Source organism: Carassius gibelio, chromosome B2, assembly GCF_023724105.1.
Source record: "Carassius gibelio isolate Cgi1373 ecotype wild population from Czech Republic chromosome B2, carGib1.2-hapl.c, whole genome shotgun sequence".
Taxonomy (NCBI): domain Eukaryota; kingdom Metazoa; phylum Chordata; class Actinopteri; order Cypriniformes; family Cyprinidae; genus Carassius; species Carassius gibelio.
The window spans coordinates 16,142,035-16,167,769 of record NC_068397.1 but is presented as its reverse complement, the minus strand read 5'-3'; the positions used below and the strand labels follow the sequence as shown (position 1 = coordinate 16,167,769).

The window sequence follows — 25,735 nt, the reverse complement described above, 5'->3', positions numbered from 1 at the left end:
CGTAAATGAGTGGTATTAAGTAATTGTGAACCGTTTTGTGAATCGTGCACATTCTGACTTTGAATTCAATAAGTGTGAGAGCAACACATTTCTAAGTTTTTTGAAGTTGAATGATCAAATAAAGACAGTGATTCCTGTTTTTCCATCCCCATATTTAGCCTCTTAAAACAAGTTATTTTACCATGTAAGGTATTTTGTACGTTTTATGGCCTTCAATTTGATCAAACTTACTTTTTTAAAGGAGACAGGGCGGAACCGTGAAATACATTTAAAGTGCATTTAATCCAATAACATTAAACAACACAAAGAAATCACAAACTGGTCCACTAGTCTTTTTTTGGGAGTAAGATGTCATGGCCACGGACCGTTGGCTAAATGTCTGATGCATATGGGGCACAAAAGTGGGAACACTTCAGGAGTGTCCAAGTCGTCATCGGATTGGTTGAATTCTACAGGATTTCCGCAAGATGCGTGTATCGCGTTATTTAACGTTCCACTTGGAAACAAAGATACTGTGGTGCCAAACCCTCTCATGAAAGACAGACAAGGTTTACAACTGTGATGATGAGCGCTTATCAGGTTCAACTAAATGCTGGATTTTCTAAAGTATGTGAAATATTTAAAGTTCGCGGTATAGAATCTTTCAAATATATCCAAGAGTTTTACACACAGGTCTGTTATTATGGCGACATTTCCACGCCCATGTCGATTGGTTGTTTGACATGTTGGTCAAACGGCCTAATGGGCGGGCCTTGGCTGCCATGAATTCCAGACCTTTAGACGTCAGTCTGAAAGTCTGGCTACATGAGACTAGACTACTGGATACTGGATGTATGGTTTCTGAATCACTAAAAGGAACCGATTAATGTTCTGTGCTCTAGATTCGGTGTTGCTATTTAATTATCAATGCCATTAAATTACATTATTTTTTAAAAGTAACTGGTTTTGAATAAGCAGCAAACTAGAGCTGCAGCAAATGTGGTGAATAGGGAAGTGCTTCAGTAACTCACACTACAGAGCAGGCGAAGGAGCCCTTCTGGGTCTGGCTCTCTCTGATGAGGAAGGTGCCGTCTCGTTTGCCTCTCAGGAGATCCTCCGCATGAGTGCGCTTGATGTCCCCAACGTACCAGGTGCCCTCGTCGTGATGTGCTTGATCATCATCATCATCCAACAGAGAATAGAAGCTGAAAGTTCAGAAATGGAATGAGAACTTTGTCTATATTTGATGTCAATAATATCATGATTTTGTTTCATTAATGCAATTCATGTGCATTGTGCAATAAGATGTATTGATGTATTAGTATATTTTTGTTTTAAAAACATCCACTATATATCTATAATAAAGCAATAAGCCCCAAGAAGCGGTGGTTTACACAATCAATTGCAACATTGTTTTGTGGTAAAACCTTGTAACAACAGAAAAAAACAACAGTTTAAGAGCGTTTGGAATAAAACTTGTGATTTTGTTCAAAATGTAATGTTGAGTAAAGTTCATGATGAAGTTTGTGTTAGGATATTGACAAATGTCCAGATAGTTCAGAGGGTATCCCAAAATTAGAAATCTACCGATATATAATTTTACTGATATTTTCCCAGATATTTAAGCACTTTACCATAATCGGGTATCAGTTTTGTAATTACAAGTTCACAGATAAATGCCGCCATCTGCTGGGTGTTTTGAGAATTGTGCGCTGGATTGCCATTGCAGCGAGTCTGAGGGGAGACGAGACAACAACAACGGCGTGCAAGTACTTGATTTGCTGTCGTTAGTAAACTTTCTTTAACATAACAGCCAGTTATGCACAAATTAGATGCATTACATTAATGCCTGATATGTAATTTATGCAGCTTGATTCCGTGAGTTGGTCCCTTATTTCTTAAAGCCATATTAAATAATCCATCAAGTGCTTTGAAACATCCTAAATTGTATTAACATTTAATAAATAACCGTTATTTTGCAAATAAAAATATATATAAATACAACTTTCTGGAAGTTACTTGTTATCATGAGTGATTGCATTAGATAAACCGCGCTGTCAGCAAGCATTTCATATTCTAGACAAAAACATTATTAATAATTTTGATATAACATTCTAGTTAAGAAATGCAATAAAATACAATGTTTTGTTTGCTTTATTCCAGATAATATTATTCAGTGAGTTAACATTATCCAGTGAATTATTCTTGACTCTATTAAACAGCTTATTAATCCACTCAAACGGTAGTTTAAAATGAAGTTAAGACTCCTGTCCTTTATTTTCTCCATTTGAAAACATTAGACATTCTACATTTATTTTTGCTTATTGTAAATATTAGTGTTGTTTCTGTTGATGCTTTTTATAAATAAAAAGTTTTTTATTAGTGTAATATAAAGATTAAATTTGACATGAAGGACTAATTTTCAACACTCAAAAAAAAAAAAGAAAGAAAAGAAGACGACTGAAAAGAGGAAAAACCAAAGTGAAGTATGTTCTTACTTCACTCAGTCATTTATTTACTTTATAACAGTAAATAAATATCGGTTCCACATATCGGTTATCAGGGAATCGGTTATAAAAAAAAATCATGTCGATCACTACCCAAAAGGCTTCAACTAATTCATGAAGTATTTGCTTATGGTATCTCAAACAGGATGAAGAGAACTTACTCCTCTGATTCGTTCTTTATACCCAGCCAGTCGTTGATCTTCCTTTGTTTGGTGCCTTTCTGAGTCAGCCATCTGCAAAGACAATATCAGTGCTGTTAACATCAGCAGTGGTAACCTGTGAATAAATAACCAGAGTGCGGAGTTTCCTGCTGAATCTACAGTATCACAACAAAAGTAATTCTATTGTGAACTTGCAGTAATGCCTGTATACTGCAAAACAATGTCTTGACAATATGTTCTTATAGAGATTTGTCTTTAGTGGCTTCACTTAACAGTGAGAAAATTTGACTAGCATAGTCCAATTCACAAACAAGTAACTCGTACGAGCCAGGTCTTTTAATTAATCATTCAAACAAACGTACAAACAAACAAGTTATAATCAGTCTGATGAATCTATACTACAAATTTTTAGTCATCAAGGATGCATTAAATGCATCAAATGTCACATAAATGTTTTCTAAAATTATAAATGCCTTTCTTGAACTTTTTCAAATAAATGTTGTTCTCATTCATCAAAAAATCCTTAAAAATGCATCATGGTTTCTACAAAAATATTAAGCAGCACAACTGTTTTCAATGTTGATAATAATAAATGTTTCTTGTGCACCAAATTGCCATATTAGAATGATTTCTAAAGGATCAAGTGACACTGAAGACTGGATTAATGGCCACTACAGGAATAAATGACATTGTAAAATACATATAAAATTTTTTATATATATATATATATATATATATATGGGAGGTGTTCTTACACAAGGTATTGGTCCCGTAGCTTCCTCAACTGTATGAGGTCTGGTTTCAAGCTGTTCATCCTCTTGTCTATCTCTCGATTGTCTGTAGCTTGTCCCTTCAATTCCAGCTCCAGCTTCCTCTTGCTGTCATGAATCTCTGCCACTCTGGATTTCAGCTTCTCAGAATTGCTCTGAATTCTGAATAGACAGTAAAAAAAGTTTCCCACTTATATATAAGCCAAAACAGGACTCAAATTCAAATTAACACCAAGCATCTATATCATTACAGGACTCTGATTTGTAATGAGTACCTCTCAATCTCCTTGTCGTTGCCTTCTCTGCGAAACTTCTCAATGCTTTCTCTGCTGAAGCGCTCCTGGGTCTCGCACTGCTCCTCAAAGATCTTGATGGTCTCATTAAAGGCCTCTATGGCTGTTCGCTTCATCTGGAGCTCCTGAGAGAGATCATACAGAACATCTCTGTTAGGGACTCTGTTAATTAGATCCCATTGCAATTGAAGAAGAGACGAAAAGCAGCCTACCTGTGACGTGCGCGTGTATTCTTCATACAGTACATCATATTCACGACTCTTCTCCTGATACTGCTCGTGATAAACCTTCAGCTGCTCTCCTACCGCCTCGATGCTGTCTTCTTTCACCACCTGATCCTGCAGACCACAAAAAGGGGTGTTCACAAGCATTATCACCTCAAAATTATTATTATTATTTTTTAAGTTGTTTTGAGATGAGCAAAACTGTATATATGTTAACTGATTATTGATATGCACATGCCTGGCGAAGTCAAGTTGAAGTTGTTATTTTTTTGGGGGTTTTTGCATGCAAAAATTATCCTCTAAGCTTTATAATATCATGGTTAAACAACTGATGTCACATGGACTATTTTAACAATGTCTTTACTACCTTTCTGAGCATTGAAAGTGTCAGTTGTGTTGCTGTCTATACCGGGTCAGAAAGCCCTCGGATTTCATCAAAACATATCTTAATCGGTTTGGAACGACATGAGGGTGAGTATTTAAAGATACAATGAATGTGTCTTTAAGACATTTTTTTTTAAGTTTGTGCATTTACTGTGCTTTTTGGACATTCAAAGTCGATAGGTATTTGTTGATGTTTACTCTGATTTACTCGGTTCACTAAAAAGAGCCGGTTCTAAAGAAAGAGTTGTTTGGGAAGGCAATTGAATTACCGGGTCAGAAAGCCCTCGGATTTCATCAAAACATATCTTAATCGGTTTGGAACGACATGAGGGTGAGTATTTAAAGATACAATGAATGTGTCTTTAAGACATTTTTTTTTAAGTTTGTGCATTTACTGTGCTTTTTGGACATTCAAAGTCGATAGGTATTTGTTGATGTTTACTCTGATTTACTCGGTTCACTAAAAAGAGCCGGTTCTAAAGAAAGAGTTGTTTGGGAAGGCAATTGAATTACACGTAATTATGCTGTAATGTTTAGTTTCTTACACAGAGCAACCATTTCACTTCGTAAGACCGCAATACGTATATCATCAGGAGCCACAAGTAATAATCTGAAATGGTTTTTTAACTTAACCCTGAATTAAAATTTACTTTATATATAAAAAAAAAAAAAAAAAATATATATCCCTTTAAGGGGAACTTACATTAGAGACATCACTGGGTTCAAAAATAGCTATGTAAAGGTAAAGATAATTTGAAAAAGAGACATTTTAGTGACTTTTTTGTTTGTTTGTTTGTTTTTTGGACATAAAAAGCTCATGAGGGTGAGTAAATAAAGCAGTATTTCTTTTTTTTTTTTTTTATTTATGAACTACCATTTCAGGGAAAAGACGCCATCAGTTTGAGCATTGTGAAGAGTGGAGACATCGCACCTGCTGATATTTAGACACGGGTACGAGCAGGCGAGTGTCCAGCTTGGCGTTGTACTGGGCCAGTGACTCATGCCGGTAGTGGTTGATGAGCTCCACCACAGAGAGAAAAGTGAGAGGCTCAGAGAAGCCATACTTCCCCCCACGGTGAAAAACCTTGATCAGTTTGTTATTGCCTCCTTTCCTGGAATAAACATCACAAGGCTTTGATCGTGTCTTATCTCTGTTAGAAACTCCTCTTGGTAATGGTGCATATCAAGCGAATGATACACCAGCACACCTACAGAAAGTGTTCATCTCATATTAGACATGGCAAGAACCAGTGTTTGGTCTGAGGCGGCGCTCACCTGAGGGTCAAGGTATACTCTCCCTGCACTTTGCTTGATGCGTCCCGCAACAGGAACGTACCATCAGGAGTGTCTCTCATCTTCTCATTCACCTCCTCTCTAAAACCACGGCCATCAAACAGAGATTCATCATATAAAGAAACGTGTGATTATCTTGATTACAGCCGTATAGGTTATTATTATGCGTCAGTGATTTACCTTGAAATGTCGCCCCAGTACCATTCAGCTTCACTCAGTAAGCTGCAGTTTCCATTGGTCACAGATGAGGCCATGGCTTTGGCTTTGGGCGGTTTAGGAGGGAGAGCTGGATAAACAAGGCAAATAAGATACAAATATTTACGATTAAAATAAATACATTTTTATTTATTCCCACATGACTGGGGCCAACATTTGCCTGAACCACATTTTGAAACATCGTCCACATGGAAACGTGCAAGGTTATATTACAGGCACAGTCTCTGGGGCCGCCTGTCTTGCTCAAGGGCGTAATGGTGATCGCTGGGGGATCAGCCCTGCAACCTTTCGTTGCTAGCCTAGATATTAAATAACGACATGACTTTAAGTCTACACTACAGGGAAGATTTCATTTTTTAATGCAATTGTTTAAGGGATCAAAAAGATTGCGTTACAGAAATACAACTTTAATGCTCAACAAGGCTGTGTTTATCATATTTATTAACAGTAACAGTGTGATATACTATTTACTTACAGTTTTAAAATGTGTTTAATGCATTTTCAGCATCATTACTCGAGTGTCCGATAATCCTTCAGAAATCATTTGAAATTGCTGATTTGTTTCTCAAGAAACATTTAACATTTCTGCGCAGGTATTTTATGTTTAGGATTTTTTGAAGCATTCTATATGTTTTGTAATATTATAAATGTTTTGATCACTTGATTAACTTAGTGAAGCATCGTAGCTGAATACAAGTATTCAGTACTTAAAGTCTTACAAACCCCACAGTTTTCACTGAGAGTATACACACATCAACATAAAACTGTAGAGCTGAATGTTCTGGGTTTTTCCATCTTATGTCTATATGCTGAATCTTCAGCATTATCACTATAATTTAATACATTCCTTACAGGTAACAAATAGGCATGTTTACTGTAAATACACTGATAATGAAAGCAGGACGTACTGCAAAATCAATAAATGTTTAAAATAGGCAGTTACATAAAGTAGGAAAGATGGAAAAGTTTTCTGAAGTGCAACCAAAGCTGTTTCCTGACCACAGTTGCCTTTAACTTCGACAAACAATATTTACTCTGAAAAATATTATAAAAATTTATTTAACTGAAAATGTGTCTCTTTAGGATTACAGACGATACTAAAAGTGAGAGGGGAAAAAAGATACATTGTCAGCATAGTAAATAATGATAATACATTAACCATTAGCTTCGAATTTGCAGCCAATTATTTAACTCTGGAAATACTTTATAGATGAAAACAGGGCACTGCATTTCTATTTTAAGACAGGAGTCTCTCACAAGGGTATCAGATCATGTTTGACACCAAAAGGTTTAAAAACACATCATAAATCCTCCCTGACAACAGTTTAATCTGTGAATAAAAAAAGCATAGCTATTATACACAATGGCAAAATTGACACAGGTGGCTCACCGGGAGGAGTCGGCTCTTGTTCCCAAATTCTCTCCAAAAGAAGTCTCTCAACTGCAACCGCAGGAAACCCCTCATCTTCCTCTGACCTGTAAATCAAACACACAGAAATGAAGATGGTTTATATTTCCGCAACGGATCTCCAGAATTTGTCTCCAGCCAACAGAAATACAAGAAAAGAAAGCTCCCGCTCACCCGCTCACAGGGCCCCTGATCAGCAGAGGGCCAAAGATTTGGCAGAGGGTGTGAATGTCGAGGCCGTTCTGCTCGCCACGCTGGCAGACCTTCTCCAGATGTCTGAGCAAATAATGCAGCGTCAGGAGGTTCTGCAGTGGAACTTCAGGCTTCTCCAGCACCTGCAGCAGCTGCTCTCGTCTCCTCGCGGACGGGACGTCTATTCAAGAGTTACATCGGTGTGAACGCATGGGTCATCAGGCTTGGCAGACACTCGGAGCTGTTTGTTCACTGAGTTCTGTTACTTTCTTTACACGGTGCTCTTTCGGCCTGCACGGATGAGTGAAAAGTGGCACATACCCGATTCTAGCTGCACTGCTGCCTGAAGGTCTGTATAAACAGAGGGAGGGATGATGGGGGCAGGAAGTTCCTGCAGGTACCGAATGACTGCCTCCGAGAGGGCATGAATGTCCCACTGTCCCACGTCCAACTCCTGCAGCTCTGCACAGGGACAAATGACCGGGCTCATCACGATGCACGCTTTATAAATGACCAGCCACAGCAAGATACACATTAGATCTAATTCGATGCATCCCATTCACACAGAGTTACAGAAATATGTTGGAACTTATGGTAACCAAATTGCAAAACCAGTAAACATTATCAGTTTACTTTGTACCACTCCTAGTTATCACAATGCTTTTTTTTAAAAATGTATATACAGTGGAAACCAAAAGTCTGAGACTTTGAGAATCTAATTTAAACCTGGAAGGAATGCTTTAAAATATTGTGTATATGTGTGTGTGTGTGTGTAAATGATTCCAAAAATTTGATGTAAAATGAACTATGTATGATTAGATTTTGTATTATGAAAAAAAAAAACTAACAATAAAATATATACCTTTTAAAAACAGATATAGAAAACATTTACTATTTAGGATTATTAAAATGAAATATATTTTAAATGTATTTTCTTTACAGACAGACAGACAAACAATGTACACATGCTGATATCTAATCCGATATCTAAAATGTCATAAGGGTCCATTTTTTTTTAAATGAAATGTATACATTATCTGAAAGTGAATAAGCTTTCCATTGATGTACAGTTTGGCAAAGATACAACAATTTTAATATCTGGAATCAAAATATCATGAAAAATCACCTTTAATGTTGTCCAAATGAAGTTCTTAGCAATGTATATTACCAATCAAAAATGAAGTTTTTATATATTTACAGTAGGAACTTTACAAATTATCTTCATGGTACAAGATCTTTACATAATATCCTAATGATTTTTGGCATAAAAGAAAAATAGACCCATATAGTGTATTGTTGGCTATTGCTACAAATATACCCATGCTAATCATGATTGGTTTTGTGGTCCAGGGTCACAAATGAGCAGAACAGAAATAATTATAGCTACCAAGAACGAGACATAACATTAAAAGCAATCAAAATCCTTAAGCCTCGAAACTGAATAACTCTGACCTTCTTCTCCTGCACAGGAAGTGAGTACCTATGTGGCAAAGGATGAGAACTGCGATTAAACTCACCAGCGAGGCTCTGTCTGTCAGAAGCTGAAGCAGTGGATGTCCTGTATAGTGCCCCAGAGTCCAGACCTAGCAGAAAATCGAGGCGTTAGCTCATCTCTCAAAAATAGATCTTCTATGCCAGCTTGGATTAAAGGAGCAGTTACATCTAAACATTAAATGTAAAAGCCCGGAGGTATAAATATATCCAGTCACGCTATCGGGAGAACTGGGAAAACAGCCCAGCTGAATCCCTGAGCTCTGCTTTAGTCTGTGAAGAAGTGAGAAGACGGCTTCAGTCAAGCCAGACGGTCCGAGCGCCGCTCAGTCTCTCGCTCAGGGGAGAAAGAGAGGGACGGCTCACAGTCAAAGAGGAAATCTGGATGTTAATAACAGCCATATGGTGTAATAAGAAACATTCACACATTTCATTTATTATTTTCAATGTGGAAATATATATGAAAAAATAAATATCTATTAGAAGTAGCAGAAATCCAATGTGTTTTTATTGGAGTTCTTTCTTGTGGCTGGAGGCGCTCTGAAGGGAGTCCTGCTAACTCTGTATCATGTGTCAGGATCTCTAACGAACAAACCACAAACAATAAAGCCCTTTACATGACATTCAATGACACAAGAGTATTACCTGTCCGCTCAATTGCTTCGACCAGCTTAATAAGATTAGGAGGAGCAGTTTCCGCCTGTGTGAACTGTTTGGTCAAGTCCAGGACTGCAGCAACTGAAACGGCAGAGAAACAAAAGACTATTTCCCTCAAACTTCTGCTTATAACGACTACAAAATATATCATCCTCTGAACATTTCATGTATATTAAAGAGTATCCAAGATAAAGGAAGGAAAAGCTTTTTAAACCAAGAGCAAATATCTTTTTTTTTTTCTTTTTTTTAACAAAACTTAAATTAAATTACTTAAATATCATGAGGTGTAAACATGAAGTAAAAAGTGATAACCTTGAACGTGAATTTACATACAATAATAACTTAAATTAAAATGTATGCTTTATTTTTATTTTTTGGCTGCACATGGCTTTGAATTGGCAGATAAACATTCAAATATTAATAAATAGCTAAGCAGCTTTTTTCTAGAAATAATACAAGATTATGCCAAACTATTTAATATGTTTTTTTTTTCATAAGGGTTTCTCCTCAATATGACAACAGGACAGTTAAATATTTTCATTTTTGTAATTCTCAAAATTAATTTTGATTTACAAATTAAAAGCATTCTTTATATAAGAGGTGTAATAAATCCACTGTATGAATTAATTGCATATTTAAAATGTTATTAATATTAGTTATAACAATAATGGATCTAGACCAAAAAGAAAAAAGAAGAAAAGAGCATCATGTAATTAGGATACTATAGAATTACATATATTTTCTAAATAAAATGAGTGCCTTATATAATGCAAAATCCAAATCCTAAAGTAAAATGTTTCTTAACACCAGCATTTACTCTGGCACTCTTCATTCTCATTTCTGAATTGTGGTTTGCAAGATTGCAGCCTTCTCTACCTACTGTTGTGACTCACTGTCCCGAGGCCAATGTTTTAAATTTGACTTTGACTTGCCTGTTACCTTTTTTAAATATAGCGCTAAATGTGCAGTCCTTCGTGGAATACAAAAGCTGCCAAAAGCAGCAACTGTCTAGCGGAGAAGGCTGTTGACGTGATATAATGAGAAGGCTCTTCTATAAAATCAGGGTATTTCTGCACCTCAGAGCCAGCACTGAACTCAATGCAGGCCACGTCTCCCACTTCACTTCTGTCTTAGAAGAGTGATGGCTTCGGGATGTATAATTGCATATGGTTTTTCATGACAGTTTTTATATTTTGCTTCCTTCCCTGCTTGCTTGTTCTATTGGTTAAATCCCCTTGAAGACTCCTTGCATTCACAAAACAATTAAACTCAAAAGCTAACCCAAATAAATTAGCAGATGTTAGAAGGCATTACAAAATCACACAGTAAAAGATAACGAAACTTAATAGACGAAATTTAATAGACAGAAATTTAATAGACGGAGCCACACAAAGAAAAAAAATGTCCATCATACAAAAGGTTTTTACTGGTGAAAAAACAACGTTTCCTCCAGTCTTATTCCACCCCTTCTGGAGCAAGAGCTGCCTTGGTCCTTTGCGTGAGTGGAGCACAATAAACGATTTAATCAAAAATCCTGAACAAGCAAAACCCCACTGGCAGTGTGCCAGACCCTCCTTTTCAGGCCCACCACAAAGAGGCCAGAGCTTGGCTGCCTTCGCCTCCTGGCAGTGCAAGGCTAAACCACATCTGATTATTAATTTTGGAGTTCAGACGATGTGCCATGTCAGCACATTCCACTTTTCCACTGCAAGTTAAACATGGAACTTAGCTCGCTTTTCCCTCTTACAGACATGAAGCCTGCCTCTTCCGCCCTCAATCTTTCCTCATCTCACACATTTACCACGACATCAGAGGTCAAGTTAACTGAAAATTTTCCGTCATTGACAGATTTTTTTTAATTTTTTTTTTAGCAGTGATGGAAAAATCTGAAGGCCGTCCGTCACTTTGACAGATCACACTGAGGGTGATCTATTGTAATTCATAACTGTAATTCCCTGCCCTGTCCTGTTGGTGGTGATTGTGCTCCAGTTTGGCAGCAGAGCGTGGGTTCATCCACTCCAAAACGAAAATAAAAGTCACGTTTGATTCAGTGTTAATTTTGACACAAAATTTTAATTTAGTTTTAGTCTTAGTCTTTTGACTATAATTCTTTTTAGTTTTAGTCAAGTTTTAGTCATCTGATTTGTTTTAATTTTAGTCTTATTTTAGTCGACTAAAATTGCTTGGTATTTTAGTCGACTAAAATAAGACTAAAATCAATAACAGATTTACTAGACAATTTTTTACAGCTGGTATAGGAAACAAACTTAACCAAAATATATAAAACACAAATTCAACTTTATTTCAACACAACTGTGTCTTTATTTTGATTCAAAAGCTTTTATGCAGCAACAAACACTGTCATGATAATGTAAACAATAACTAGCTGCCAATTGACCATCAATAAAAGAAAAATAACGTTAGGCCCAGGACCTTAAAGCTTACAGCTGAGCTGAACAATAAGTGCATACATTTAAAGTAAATATTTAATAAGTTGGGTGGATAAAAAAAGTAACAAGATTTTCTAAGGTATTCATTTGTCTAGCAATATTGTATGTTTTAAATACTACAATATTGCTAGATTTGTATGTATAATGATAGGATGTGAACATTCATGTTTCACATGACTAATATAGAAATATTTGTGATATTGTCAACAAGTAGAACATTATAAAATATACTAAACATTAGTATTAATCAAATGTATTTATCATGATATTACGTATTAGTATTGTGCTCGCATCTAATCTGAAGAAGGGGCTATTTTACAGTACTTTTCAGTTCGTAATATTTAATGCTACAACATCTACGCACTGCACTATTCCAATTTTGCTTAGCTCAATAAACAAAAGAACATCGTTGTGAAATTACATTTGAGAAAATGTCCGGGTGGCTCGTCTGTAAATGTCTTTTCAAATTGGTTGTGTTCTTGCCACGAATGAGCGCTCTGCGTGCTTTACACTTTGTTTTGTTTTGTTCGTCGTCAAACGTGAAGTGAGCTGTGGACATTTTGTCGCTCTTTTAGACAGTAGGGACTTTAAGCAACAGCTGCGAATGGAACGGCTACAGCGACCGGAAGTTTGCCGTCACACCGCTGTAGCCAAGAACGTAAAAGTCACTAAGCAACGGTAAAACAGAACAGCGCAACGCAGCATTAATTCATTTATTGAGATCCAAAAAAATATATAATTTAAAAAAGCAAGAGAAGGATTGCTTTTGGCGTTAAATGACAATCTTTTGTCAGAAGAGGAGTTTTTAATATTGTATGATGTAAATAAGTCTAAAAACATAACATTTATTTACCTAACCTCTCACGTTGTAGCGACTCCGGCAAATCAGCTGTTCTCCCGTAGTAGACCGTTAAATTCGTCACAAAGTAGCAAGAACGTCACAAAGTAGCAGTTAAATTCGCGCAGGCGCAATACAACGCCAGAATGGCGTTGCCGTTCCACCAGAGGCTGTTGCTTAAAGTCCCTATCACCTCTTCGAATGCCGACTTCCCGGGAGCTCATAAAAACTGAAAACCTTCGCTTCACGTCTCAATAAGTCAGGCTCTGATTGGTTCTCTTCTCTCATGCAGTCTGTTCTGTTTTGCCGGTTCTTTTGCTCATTCCTCGCATCTCTCCCGTCTGCTGATTTGATTTTCGTCACAGTCTATTTTCGTCTCGTCCTTTATTCGTTGACGATAATGTCAATCAATTTAGTCATAGTTTTAGTCTCCATCAGTGCCTTCTATTTTAGTTTTCGTTTCGTTTTCGTCGGCAAAAATATATTCGTGACGAAAATAATGACGAAAATATTTAGTCAACGAAATTAACACTGGTTTGATTACGCACAGGCGTAGGGAAGAATTTTCAATGAAATTTTCAAAAGGAATTGCAAATTGTATTTTCAATTACATTTTCCACATGTGGACGCATTAAATCGTGGCAATCCAAATGCAATTGCTAATATTGCATTACTGTTTACATTTTCACTTTGTTAAGCCGCAAAAGTTGTTTGAAATATGAATCCGTGTTCTGCGTGTCTCTGTGTGAATTAATGAATGGCAGAGACGTGCGGGTTTGTTTACTACATAGACTGAAGTGCATGACGCTTGCATTAATTTCAGCATCTGAGCTTCAGAGTTCTCTCTTCATCAAGAGATCTGAACTATTCAGTTCATCTCAATGGACGCACAGCGCACGTGTAGCTATTTGATGCTCTGTAAACTCTTTGTGAAGGCGCACGACTCACCGTCGCTTTACTGATAGCGCTGTTTCTCACACATCACGAGAGTCTTACCACGCTGAATCAACACGCTATATGTAAACTATTCTTTGTTGTCTTCTCCTGTCAAAATATTGGAGTTCATTTAGAATTATTTTCGAACAAGCAGAAGACATACTCTCCGGTAGTGGGCGGAGCTAATTCGCAAATGGCAATTTCATTGGCTGGCGCTGATCTAGTATCATCCCTGTTTTGATTTCAGCAAATCAGTTTGACCGAATGCAGACAATGTGATTAATATTCATTAACCCAGCAGCTCATCAATTCATAGTGCATTGTATATACATTAGTATGATAGTACAGTTAGTAGTAGTATTATCTTTTAATAATAATTAATATGATCTATGTTTTTTTACAGAAACCCTCAATGACCAAAAATATCTTAAGCATCACCACCAGTCTTAAGTTCAGTTAAAATGACAAATATGCATTCATTAGGCTTAAAAGTTTATTTTTACATAAAGGCATTGTGCTAGAAATATTACTATTATTTAGTAAAATGTATGTGATACTGCTACTACTGTTGAAAAAAACTTTATTTTTGAAAGAAATAAATCACAATATTTCTTCCATGTTTTAATTTTAATAGCAAATCCCCTTTATTTACCAGGCGAGTTATTAATGACAATTTTAATATTTGGCTGAACTAACACTTTAAGTTTCCTTTTCTTTGTAGTGGAGTGGACACTCCTGTTGGTCATAAACAAATGGCTGCTTGCTTTACAGGGTGGTCATTAATAAAAAAATATTAAAACCAACTTAAATATGTTCTTTTATTAATAAACAAACTCAACTGTAGCTGCAAACTGGCACTCGCTCACACGCAGCAGGGGTTTTTTGTGCAAAATACAGCTTTTAGGAAAAACAGCTGTGGCCCTGCAGTCATTGTTGGTTTTTGGAGAGAGAACCAACTAATCATTACCCAATTATAGTCGTCTTGCTAGTCTGCATTTTGGCTGGCCTGCAACTGAACGTGCCCTGGGAAAAAAACATCTGCAACAACTAATGATATGATAAAAGCAACAGCTTACTTTATTCGGCTGTCACTTCTTCATTGCTGCACTGTCAAGGCAATATCTGTGTTTGTATGATAGACTATCGTATAATTTTTTTTTTGTCCGACCTGTGCTCTGATGTGTTCATTAACTTTGATTCTGCCATGCTCTACTAACAGAAAATGATGTCTTTGTACACGGTGAATATGATTATGTAAGACAACTTTCACCCACATCCCTTTGTGCAGTTCAGTAATCTGGGCACCTCATTCATGGCTAACCGAAGACCTAGCCCATTTCCTTTCACTGGAGCTCTAAACCTCTAGACATGTTTTAATCTTAATGCAGTGAAAACGGTATTAGGAAACAGAACGCACAAAAACTGCAACTACAAGAGAGTCTTATATAGCTCAAGTTTCTTTTTGTTGAGCATAATCGGCTTCAGGCCTGACAGGCTTTCTGCACTGGACGGAGTGCAACAGAAAAGGAAGAAAGAAGAAAATTTTGATAGACTAAAATAAAAATACATCTCATGTATACTACTGTTCAAAAGTAAGTTTGGGGTCGGTAAGATTCAGTTTTGAAGGAGCTTATAGTGAACCTGTAAACCATTAATAATTAGGGATGCATCGATCCGATACTGAGGATCGGTATCTGCTTCGATCCTAGCATTTTCTGCGGATCGGGTATCGGTCAGACGAGACCAATCCAAATCCGATGCTGTACGTGTACTATTCTGTGTTTTTGTTGAGCTCCACGAAAGGCACAAACACATTACCAAGTGCCAAAACATTTTCAAGAACATATTTCAAGTGTTTCTGAAGCTGTTCCATAGTTCAATGTGAGGTACAGATTAATACTGAAGTCATTAAATTCAAGTTCATATAAACTCTTCTATCACTGCGGATGTCTGTCATCCTCCATTCAGTGGTCAAACTGTGTGTCACGTTTAGTTACAGTCAAAAACTCTCTTCAAGAGCGAAGAGTAACTGAGGTTTATAGCTGTTCAAAGAAAAGGCTCTTTAAACTAATGCACATATTTAATAGACTACGTATCAATATATCTTCCGTTTGTACTAGTGATGTCTGGTTGAACTCCAATAAGCATTAATCCACAATTTATTAACTTTAACATGGTCAACACTCCCTCTTGAGTCTGAATAAACCAATATCAAGGGGTTAATTCATTTACTTAAACAGTACACTGACTGAACTGCTGTGAAGAGAGAACTGAAGATGAACTCAAGCAGAGCAGCTTTCTCTGTGGACTCGGGAGGGCTGTGCAGCTGCGCACTGTGAATCCGTGTTGTTTCAAGCTCATCATTCTGCACACAGGATGCGCATAAGAGCGCTGTGGCACTCTATATTGTCACCTTCAGTATTATAATATTTTATGTGAAATCAAACATTATTAATAGTCTTATCTATGATATGTTGCCACTTTATTACTGTGCCATTGATTTAAAAGAAACGTCTTTTAGATTTCTAGATTTCTAGACTTGTTTTTTCAATAATGTATTTTAAAACAATACAAAAAGCAATGTGTAACATTTTACCATATTTGAGACTCATTCACTTTTATTTGTAAATAAAATATTTCAATATGTTTTATAAAATGATTGTGCACCTATGATTTTTCTAGAATCTAGAGTATCTTTTGCTGCTGAATTATCTACCAACCTAGTTTATAATAATATTTTTGTAATCGTTTATGGTTATATATTTTTTCATTTGTTATTTTTCACTAAAATGAAGTTGTGTATATGTAGTAGATTGTAAAAACTGCACTGGTATCAGATTAGATCGGTATCGGCAGATACTCAGAATTTTCGGTATCAGATCTGAAAAAAATTGTATCGTTGCATTCCTATAAATAATTTAATAACACTATTAAATGTTTAGCAAATCTCAAAATTAATATACATTTTTTATTTAGATTTTTTTATGTTGTAATGCCTAAATTCATGTATAGCAATACAACTATTAATTTTACTTTTTAATTATCAAAGAAGCTCATAAAAAAAAAAAAAAAGTCAAAGTGCTACATTTACCTCAGAAAAGTAATTAAACATTACATAACATAACAAAGTGTGGAAAGTGTGTATAAACAAGATGCTTATTTGGTATTTAATAGGCCAAACTGGCTTTTGGCTATTGAAAACAATAACCATAACCATCTGAAATTAACGGCAGTAACTGAACAGTAAGCAGACTACATTCAATATAAACATAGATGCTACAGACATCAGCATTTAGCTTTTGTTTTTGAATTGGGAAGAAACTACATAGAACTGGCCTTAAATTAAAAGATTAACAGTAACCATGTGAAATTGAAGGCAATAAATGCATAGTTATACAATCCAAACACCACAATCAACACACATTCAATAAGAGGTTTTTAAATCAGCATTCAGTATTTTAGTTTTTAAATTTGGTTTTAAATTAGAAAAAAAAAAGTCTTTACCAGTAAGACTAAATAAAAGTATGCTATATAAATACATTATTCCAAAATGTTCAAATCAAATAATGTTGGTGCGAATAAAACAAAGATGCAAAGTGTTTCATTCATTCAATAAAAAAAAATTTTGGGAAATTATTCACATATTTTTTTCTTGAGCCAATGAAAAATAACTAACTATAGTCTCAAGTTAAAAAATATAGATGTTAATCATTACCCTACATATTTTTACTTGGATGTATGAAACACTTTTTTTCATTGTGCTACAGCATGTGATTTTTAAATCAAATTAAGTCTATGTAATTTTAAGGTAAAATAAAAATAATCATCCTATACAAAACTGACGTTTACTTCTGGCTTTTCAAACGTATATGCAAGTGCAACTTTACAAAAAAATATTTAAAAAAATGCATTTTAAAATCTGTAACACTTTACAATAATGTTCTATTTATTAAACTATTTAACAACATTACTTAACATTTACTATTACTAAACTGCACTTCTACAACATTGTTAATTTCAACATTTAGGCTATAGCCTTCATTGTTGAAATCAAAAGTTGTACAGTATTTGTTAACATAGTTAAAGCTGCGGTAGGAAACTTTTGACGCTCTAGCGGTTAATAAACAGAACTGCTTGCATCATGCGGAAGAATGTCGTAGCCGGAACTACTTCTCACTGTTTATGTCTATGAAGAATCACAAAGGTACTGGGTTACTCCGCCGCGGTACCCCCGAAGCAATCTAAAATAGTCCGAATATAAACATTTATTATAGGTGCACCCTAGTGATTCAGGACAAGCAAAAACACGGTTTGGAAAATGGATTCATGGTGTACTCGCTTATTATATAAATTTTTCTACATTTTGAACACAAACAAAGTTACGGACCGCAGCTCTGATTGGTTGTTTCTTACCGGGAGCGGTCCGTAACTGCAAATGGCAATAGGACCACTGGGAGGAGCCAGAGGAGCTTGATTTGTTCACAGATTATCTGTCTCATATTCTACTGTCAGGACATAATGACAGGTTTAACAAATATTTAAAAAATATATTTTTACAAAAGTTACCTACTGCAGCTTTAATGCACTGTGAAGTTACATTACCAAACAATGAACAGCTGTGTTTTTATAAACTGAGATAAACTAAGATTAATAAATATAGTACCAAAAGTATTGCTTGTGTTAAGTTCATGTTAGTTAATATGTTAACAATTCAAACCATATCCTAAAGTTACAAACAAACATTTACTCTAATTTAAAATTACACCCTGATGTTTAAATAATTAAAAATGAGAATGTAAGTGTGCTCACCCCATTTTTGTTTGTAAGAAAATTTGATTAGATTTCATATCGCAATATATAAATCGCAGAAAAATAAAATATCGCAATGTCATTTTTTCCAATATCGTGAAGCCCTCATATACACACACGTGTATTAGGGCTGTGCAATATGGGGAAAATATCGAATTGCGATTTTTTTTTTTTTTTTTACAGATATTGCGATTGCGATTTGATTTGTGATTTTTTTAATTTGCAAAGTCAAGCTTCAGCTTAATATTGTCAATAATGTGTTGCACAGTATGATTACACAGTATGATTATCATTACCCTGCTGAAAAAAAAAATCTTAGTTTCCATGAAACCACTACAAATTGTTTTTTTTTTTCAGCAGACAAGATTATAATGGTATAATGGTATAATGGTATAACTAATTTTATAGAATTAACTTAGTTACTGAATTTCACTGGAAATATTTTTTTAATATAAATAAAGAACTGTATTTCTTTAGTCAATCATTAAAGTATTACATGTTACACTGTATTTGGGATTTTAAGAACAAGTGAAAAATGTGCTGAATGTTTCATTTCATCCAAGTGAAATTAGCAAGCAGTTTGATTGAATTTACATTCGTTTTACATTCGTTTTTAATTCATACTGCCAGATGCGCTCGTGGAGATTTGCGGTTCAGGGTCGCGCGAGAATATAACCGAGCATTACGAAACTGACTGCGTGAGTGCGGCAAGTGTGAACGGCTCATCCATGACGCGGGATTCGTGCCGCGTGGGGAAGAGAGGGGTGAGTATGAGAAGCATTCAGAGACACAAGCTGTGTGTGCGTTCTTCTGAACTGGGAATAGCGAACATGCAATAAGAGATGCTATTGATATGCATTATGACCCAGCTCTTGTAAATTTTATTTTTTGTTCGTTGACTGTCTTTTCAAAGCTTAAGTTAACGAACGTTTTTTTTTTTGTTTTAATTTGCCAACTATTGGCCTGACCCTGTAGACGCCATAATCCCACTCTGTCTCGCCCCTTCTTTCCGTGTTTTTTTTTTTTTTCGTTTTTTTTATGGTGGGCGTTTACACAGCTGGTTGGGGAGAATGGAGGTGCGCTCACTCTATTGGTTAGTAAGACTTTCACTGAAGGCTGACAGTCATGCATATACTCTGGAACAGAGTAATATCGCGTCCACATCGCTGGCTTTTGCGATTAGCAAATCGCAAAGCCCTAACGTATATACATACATACGCACATATATACATACATATGCACATATATAAACATACATATATATGCACATATATACATACATACACACACACACAAAATATTTTAGTGAGATCACTAAAAAAAAAAAAAATCATTAGTACACCAAGTGATTTGAGTTGTCATTTCTGTAGCAAAAATACTACTGAACAAGAAAGACAGATTTTTTATATTATTGATATCAGCCAGAATTGTTATATCCCTTCATCCCTAGTGGCATCATTCCCAAATTTCTACTCCCAGTTGCACAATTAATCAAAATACAATTGATAACAACATGAGCTATAGCTTTTATTAAACCTCATATTTTTCTTGAAATTTGTCACAATAAAATGCATGTTCTGATAAATCCTGCTGTACAGTCCAAGTAACAATATGCCAGGCCAAAGCATCATGGGAAAGATTTAGACTTTAATACAGCCTCAGTTCGGAGACCTTGACTAGCCCTCGACTAATTCTTTGAAAGGAAGTTCAGGGTAAGGAGCTGGGGGAAAATTCAAGGGGCCTTCTCTTTCTGAGAATTGTAGTGAGTGGATAGTTTATAGCTGCCTGGAGACAGTATCAGAAGAGTCTGTGAAACAGAGGAGGAGGAACAGGCGGAGACTGTTGAAATGTCAAGCCATGGTTCACTTCAGCAAGCAGTAAAACTGAAGCCAGGAAAAAAAAAAAAGGGAGGGAGAACTTCTGCCACAGGCTGCAAAACACAACCAAGTTCAACTCTGTGCACCATTTCTGAGGATAGTGTTTGGTGGATTTCGATTAAATCACATGAAATCTCACTGAATGAGAGCACTTGAATATGGGAAAACACCACATAAATAGAGTAACAGCTCTGTTCGTAATTATATGGGCTGATATTTACAAAGCTGCGATCATATTTACATTTTCTTTACAAATGCTTTTCTGCCATATTAACATATTAGCTAACACAACGAGTGTGCTGTTAATTACTCCAGCTGGAGGACAACCAATCAAAAAATAAAAAATAATCAAGTGCTAGATCCAAGTCATGAGCTTTCAGTATGCTGTTGTCTGGTATTAGTAGACGTCTATAGTCACCTAACAGAACTAAGCATGACTTTTATTTTTTATTTTGCTCAACCAGTTTAATGAATGTACATTTTTGGAAGTGTGTGTCTTAAAGACGTGCATTTGTGGTAAAAAGTGCATACACACACACACATACACACGTACATATACTGGGCCGTCGTAAGTGGGGTGCAAGGCCCTTTGCAAAGTTGACGTGCGAGACCATTTGCAATTTTTTGTGCATGTGTGGGGGGGTTGCTATAGTAATGAACGCAACTTTAACAAGCATCTTAACGATTGTGATGCCATGCTCCCTGACATGCTTGTGCACGAATCACAGTCACGCACACACTCATAACAATTGAAAGATCTACTACATAATAATAATAATAATAATAAAGCAGTTAAATAGTTTAAGGATTAGAAGGGCTTTAAGGGAACAAGTAAATAAGAATGCTAAAACAAGATCTATGTTTGTAGTTATATATTAAATTCCCCCTGTGGTGAAAATCAAGTTTTTTTTATGTTGTTTATTTGTCTATGTGGTGTTTTTAATATGCTTTTAGACAAACCATGTGCCAATCCGATTATCAACACCATTGCTGAGTATTTTCTCCTTAAAACTTTATTTTCCCCGAAGGCAGTCACAGAAACGCGGTTTGAAACAGCCTTTTTTTTTTTGCTACGTCACAATTCAATAACGTGTCAAGGGATCCTATCCTTTACATATCATTATTATGCTTACGCAGAGGATCTAGTGAGAATGCAGCCAGGTTTATCCAGTAACAGTTACATTTTTTCTGTAGATGTTTTGCTAACCGTTAATATTCTTTTTTAAAGAGAGAGAGAAAAAAAAACATAAGTCTCATACAAGTCGCATTTTATTATTTCATTCAGAAATCGGTCTAATGCCGAAGCACAAAATGTTTACAAACATTATATTAAACACTGGAAACATAGCTAGACTATTTTAGTTCCCCTCACTCCACAACAGTCCTTTCAATGAACAGTTTTTACAAAAAAAAACAAGAATTAAAAAATTTAAGAAGCTATAGCAACATAAACGACAAGCCAAAACAAATTCATTTACGCCAAAAAAAAAAAAAAAAACTGAAACCAGTGTTAATTTCGTTAACGAAGACAGAAAGTATTTGTTGACAAACATTTCTTCTGTGATGAAGACGAGAAGTTGACGAACTAAAGCTAATATCTGATAATAAAAACAATGAAAAAATATATGCTGCATCTTCGTTTTGGTTCCAAAAATGGTTCTGGTGCGACACGTTACCAAACGCTTTGAGCAGCCTTCCACCAGTGTTCTGATGATTCCACGTTTCCCGTAAAGGATGTCACAAAACAAATAACAGAAAGCTGCCCTGCCTCTTTAAATACTGAGTACATTGATTACAATGACGCTCATACACATACATGCTGAACCAAACACATTGTTTCCCTCGACTGTATGCACATTCTCGCATTTGATAACGGTGTACGTCGTTTTGTCTGACTTGTACATATGTGAAAAAAAAGCCATTTTATCATACAAGATACATTTGAAAATTCTGTTATAAATGACGCACAACATATTAAAGCTAAAAGCAACTTACTTTTTGGCAGAAGGCACTAAAGCAACACTGATGAGCAATTATTTTACCTGTTCATGTTTCTAGGCCTAGCCGGAATCGGTGCCTGCAAAACTCCTGATTTCCACAGAAAGGGAATACCTATTATTCACAGTTCTACACATTTCTTGCCTCTTGTATTTCAAAATACACAACAGTATTCCATAGATTTTCCTTGGCCTGGATAGAACAAAACAGTCCAGTCACGGTTATATCCACGGGCGCGTCGGATAATCCACAGGTCAGGTAATAAAAAAAAGCATTCTGATTATTTGTGGGTGGATAAAAATCAATCAAATGATGCATATATTAACTAATTTTTTTTTAAGAATTTTTATTTTTGTGTGTGTGTGTGTTTGTTCGTTCGCCTGATCGAGAAGTTGCAATGACAGAAACTGTGACATTCCAGACGAGGTTTTGTTCCATCCTCCATGCCGTGAAAACTAACTAAAAACTATTTTTAACAAAGCAGTGTGAGAGCCTCTTCAGAAACTTTCTGCGGCTGGCTGGTAAACACAAGCACTGACTAGAGCGACCGCGATCAGCTCCGCTAGCCGTGAAGCCGCAATAATGCAGACATGTTAAAACTTGAACCATCCATCCATCATAGCATCATGCCAAACATACACGACAAATTAATTTTTCATTGTTTCTCGAAACATCATAGCGTTTCCACCGGCGATGACATGACTTCGTCATGCGTTGACGTCATCAAATTCCGATCAGTTCGTGCAATCAAGCAAGTGTAGTGAGTACCGATCAAGTCTTAAAATTTGATTATCGGCCGATACCGATCTATGGCCAATCGATCGGAGCATCCCTATCACAGATTGAATACGACAACTCCTTTTTAGTGTGCACTGCATTGCTGAAGACTTTTAACTGTCCAAAAAAAGGGACACAAAGGAGACATTGAAGCAAAGAAATCACCTGATGGAGTGGGAATGTGCAGATGAAGCTAAAAGCCCTACCTGATACATATAACTCTTCAGATTGGCCTGGTGAACTGCCAGGCCTCCAAAACATACTATAATTTACTGAGGAGAAAAAGCTTGGGGTAAGTGCCAGAGAAACACCGGATTCAAAGACGTTTTGGAAAAGGAGACACTAGACGACTCCTCTAAGTAGATGATCATGCTACACTTGTAAAACTGAAGGTTCCAGAAAGGTTTACACAGCAATGCCATAGAAAATTAATTTTAGATTCCCTAAAGAACATTTAAGTGAACAGTTCTTAAAAGATATTTTTTTTTAGTTTAAAGAACATGAATAACCTATAAATCTATTTTTTTATTATAAAGAACCTTTTGTGCAACAAAAAAATGTGGCGTTCTGTCCGTGCTGAAACAGTTCTAAGTGCGGAGAAGGGGTGTCGGACTGATGCTGGAAAAACTGTCAAGGAGCAGAGTTATCTTGTTAATTGGGTAGATTACTGATTGTGCTACATTCATGTTAATTAGGTTAATTACCTGAACATGTTCCTCCTGAACTTTGTCAATAAAACATCATTAATGGCGCTAAAAAAAAAGCCATCTTACATTAGCAAAATCTCTGCTGATTCAATGCTGAATTGCATTGCAGTAGGCTGCTGTCAAAAGCAAAATCCTTCTTTTCCTTCAAGAAAATTCACAGCTGTTTATTACGAGAGATCAGAGGCCTGGTTCAACAAGCTAGCAGTCAGTTCCCCTCAAAAAACAGGTTATGACAGCTCTTTAGCACAGATTAAGCAGGTTAGTCATTGGTCAAAACAGTAAAAGCAGCCAGTCTTACCCTGCGAGGAGGCTGTTGGCTCCGGTCTGGGAACAGCAGGAAGCGGTCTCTGAGAACGAGGCTGGCAAGACGGCACTGACATTTTCACAGGTCCCACATACTGCACGTACGTCCCTGGAAAGTCTCCCCTCTGTTTGGTTCGCTCGTTAAAGCCCAAGATCCAGCCAATGCATTCCGGGTGCTCCTCCTCACCCTCTTTGATGCCCAGTGACAGCAGAGACACTTTGTCGACCGTCAGGACATCACCAGGCTCAAGGTCAATGTCATCCTCCCAGTCGCTAGAGTAGGAGTACAGAGATCTGTACTGGAAGCCATCGGCAGCCATTTTCAGAGTATGAACTGACAATCAACCCAGGCAGAAGAGCGTCGGATTGAGGATGAAACTTTCCAAGGGTGCAAATGGTGTCGTACCGTGGGACGTTTGGTTAAAAGCTAAGCACTTCTGACCGGAGCTCATAAACGGGCATGCGTGGTAGCAACGGCTTAGACCTGACCGGTGTTGGCCGAGCAGGCCACTTTTCTCAACTTGAACCCGCGGTTCAACCAAATGATGGAACAGAGGGAATGCAGCATGCTCATTCAGGCTCGGGAAAAGAAAAAGAATGAAGTCCTTCACAGATTTATTTGCCAAATCAGCTGGTGTCGTCTTAGAGCAGGTTGCTCAACATTCCCTCTCAAGATGTGATCCTCCCAGAGTAACGTGATGACTGTATGGAGGATAAAAAAAAGAAGTATATTAAGAGTGTAACACTAAAAGTCTTTCTAAAAGAATAACAATAAAATAATCACAAATTTACAGTCGAGCTTCAGCGAGGCTTTGCATAGTTCAGTTACAGCCTTCATCTCGGTCGAAGTACACGACAGAATGCGTAATAAAATATTCAAAGCATTAAATAAACGTTGTGCCTCACCTCTGTCTTTCAGAGACAATGTACAACGCCGAGGCCAGCTGTAGTCTGATTAAACATACTGGACAAAGACTAGGTCTGTTAATCCAACTTCACAAAAACCTATTTTAATTTTAGAATTTTAGTCGGACTGAAGTGTTTACATTTAAAAAATACAATTCTTTTTATAATCTGACAATCAAAATGTTATTAATGCACTAAACATGATGCACCTCATACATGCGTCATATGATAGACATTTGTAAGACCGGGTGAATGTTTAAACACCATAGTCTTAAAGCAAACAAAACCCAAAAAACAACCTTACTTACCTTGAAACAATTAAAGCCAGAAATGTCAACGCTGTTAATGTCGTAGTTATTAACCTAAAATTTCAACTTCAGCTAATAATCAAAAAGATAACTGCCAAAAAAATTTTCACAATTGTTTTTGGGAATAGCATTCCTTAATGTAGTCCATATTTTTCCAATTATTACAGTACGCAGTTGATATTAAGCATATTTGCAACATGCATCACTTATGACGAAACGACTAAACATATAATTTCTTTCATACGCATGCG

General features: G+C 36.3%; 1 protein-coding gene across 2 annotated transcripts in view; it reads right to left on the bottom strand.

Annotated features, from left to right (window-relative positions):
* The window catches only part of pik3r2 (phosphoinositide-3-kinase, regulatory subunit 2 (beta)), a 30,648-nt gene that overhangs the window by 1,134 nt on the left and 3,779 nt on the right, over positions 1-25,735 (bottom strand). For both annotated transcript variants that reach the window (XM_052548085.1, XM_052548086.1), the window contains exons 2-15: positions 24,266-24,972; positions 9,564-9,656; positions 8,945-9,010; positions 7,749-7,889; positions 7,410-7,608; positions 7,218-7,303; positions 5,792-5,897; positions 5,594-5,692; positions 5,250-5,430; positions 3,923-4,048; positions 3,693-3,835; positions 3,403-3,579; positions 2,648-2,719; positions 1,011-1,184 (exon numbers count right to left, since the gene is read on the bottom strand). In XM_052548085.1, the coding sequence (XP_052404045.1) occupies positions 1,011-1,184; positions 2,648-2,719; positions 3,403-3,579; positions 3,693-3,835; positions 3,923-4,048; positions 5,250-5,430; positions 5,594-5,692; positions 5,792-5,897; positions 7,218-7,303; positions 7,410-7,608; positions 7,749-7,889; positions 8,945-9,010; positions 9,564-9,656; positions 24,266-24,590 (1,988 nt within the window). In that variant the 5' untranslated portion in view covers positions 24,591-24,972. The remainder of the gene's footprint in view (positions 1-1,010; positions 1,185-2,647; positions 2,720-3,402; positions 3,580-3,692; positions 3,836-3,922; positions 4,049-5,249; positions 5,431-5,593; positions 5,693-5,791; positions 5,898-7,217; positions 7,304-7,409; positions 7,609-7,748; positions 7,890-8,944; positions 9,011-9,563; positions 9,657-24,265; positions 24,973-25,735) is intronic.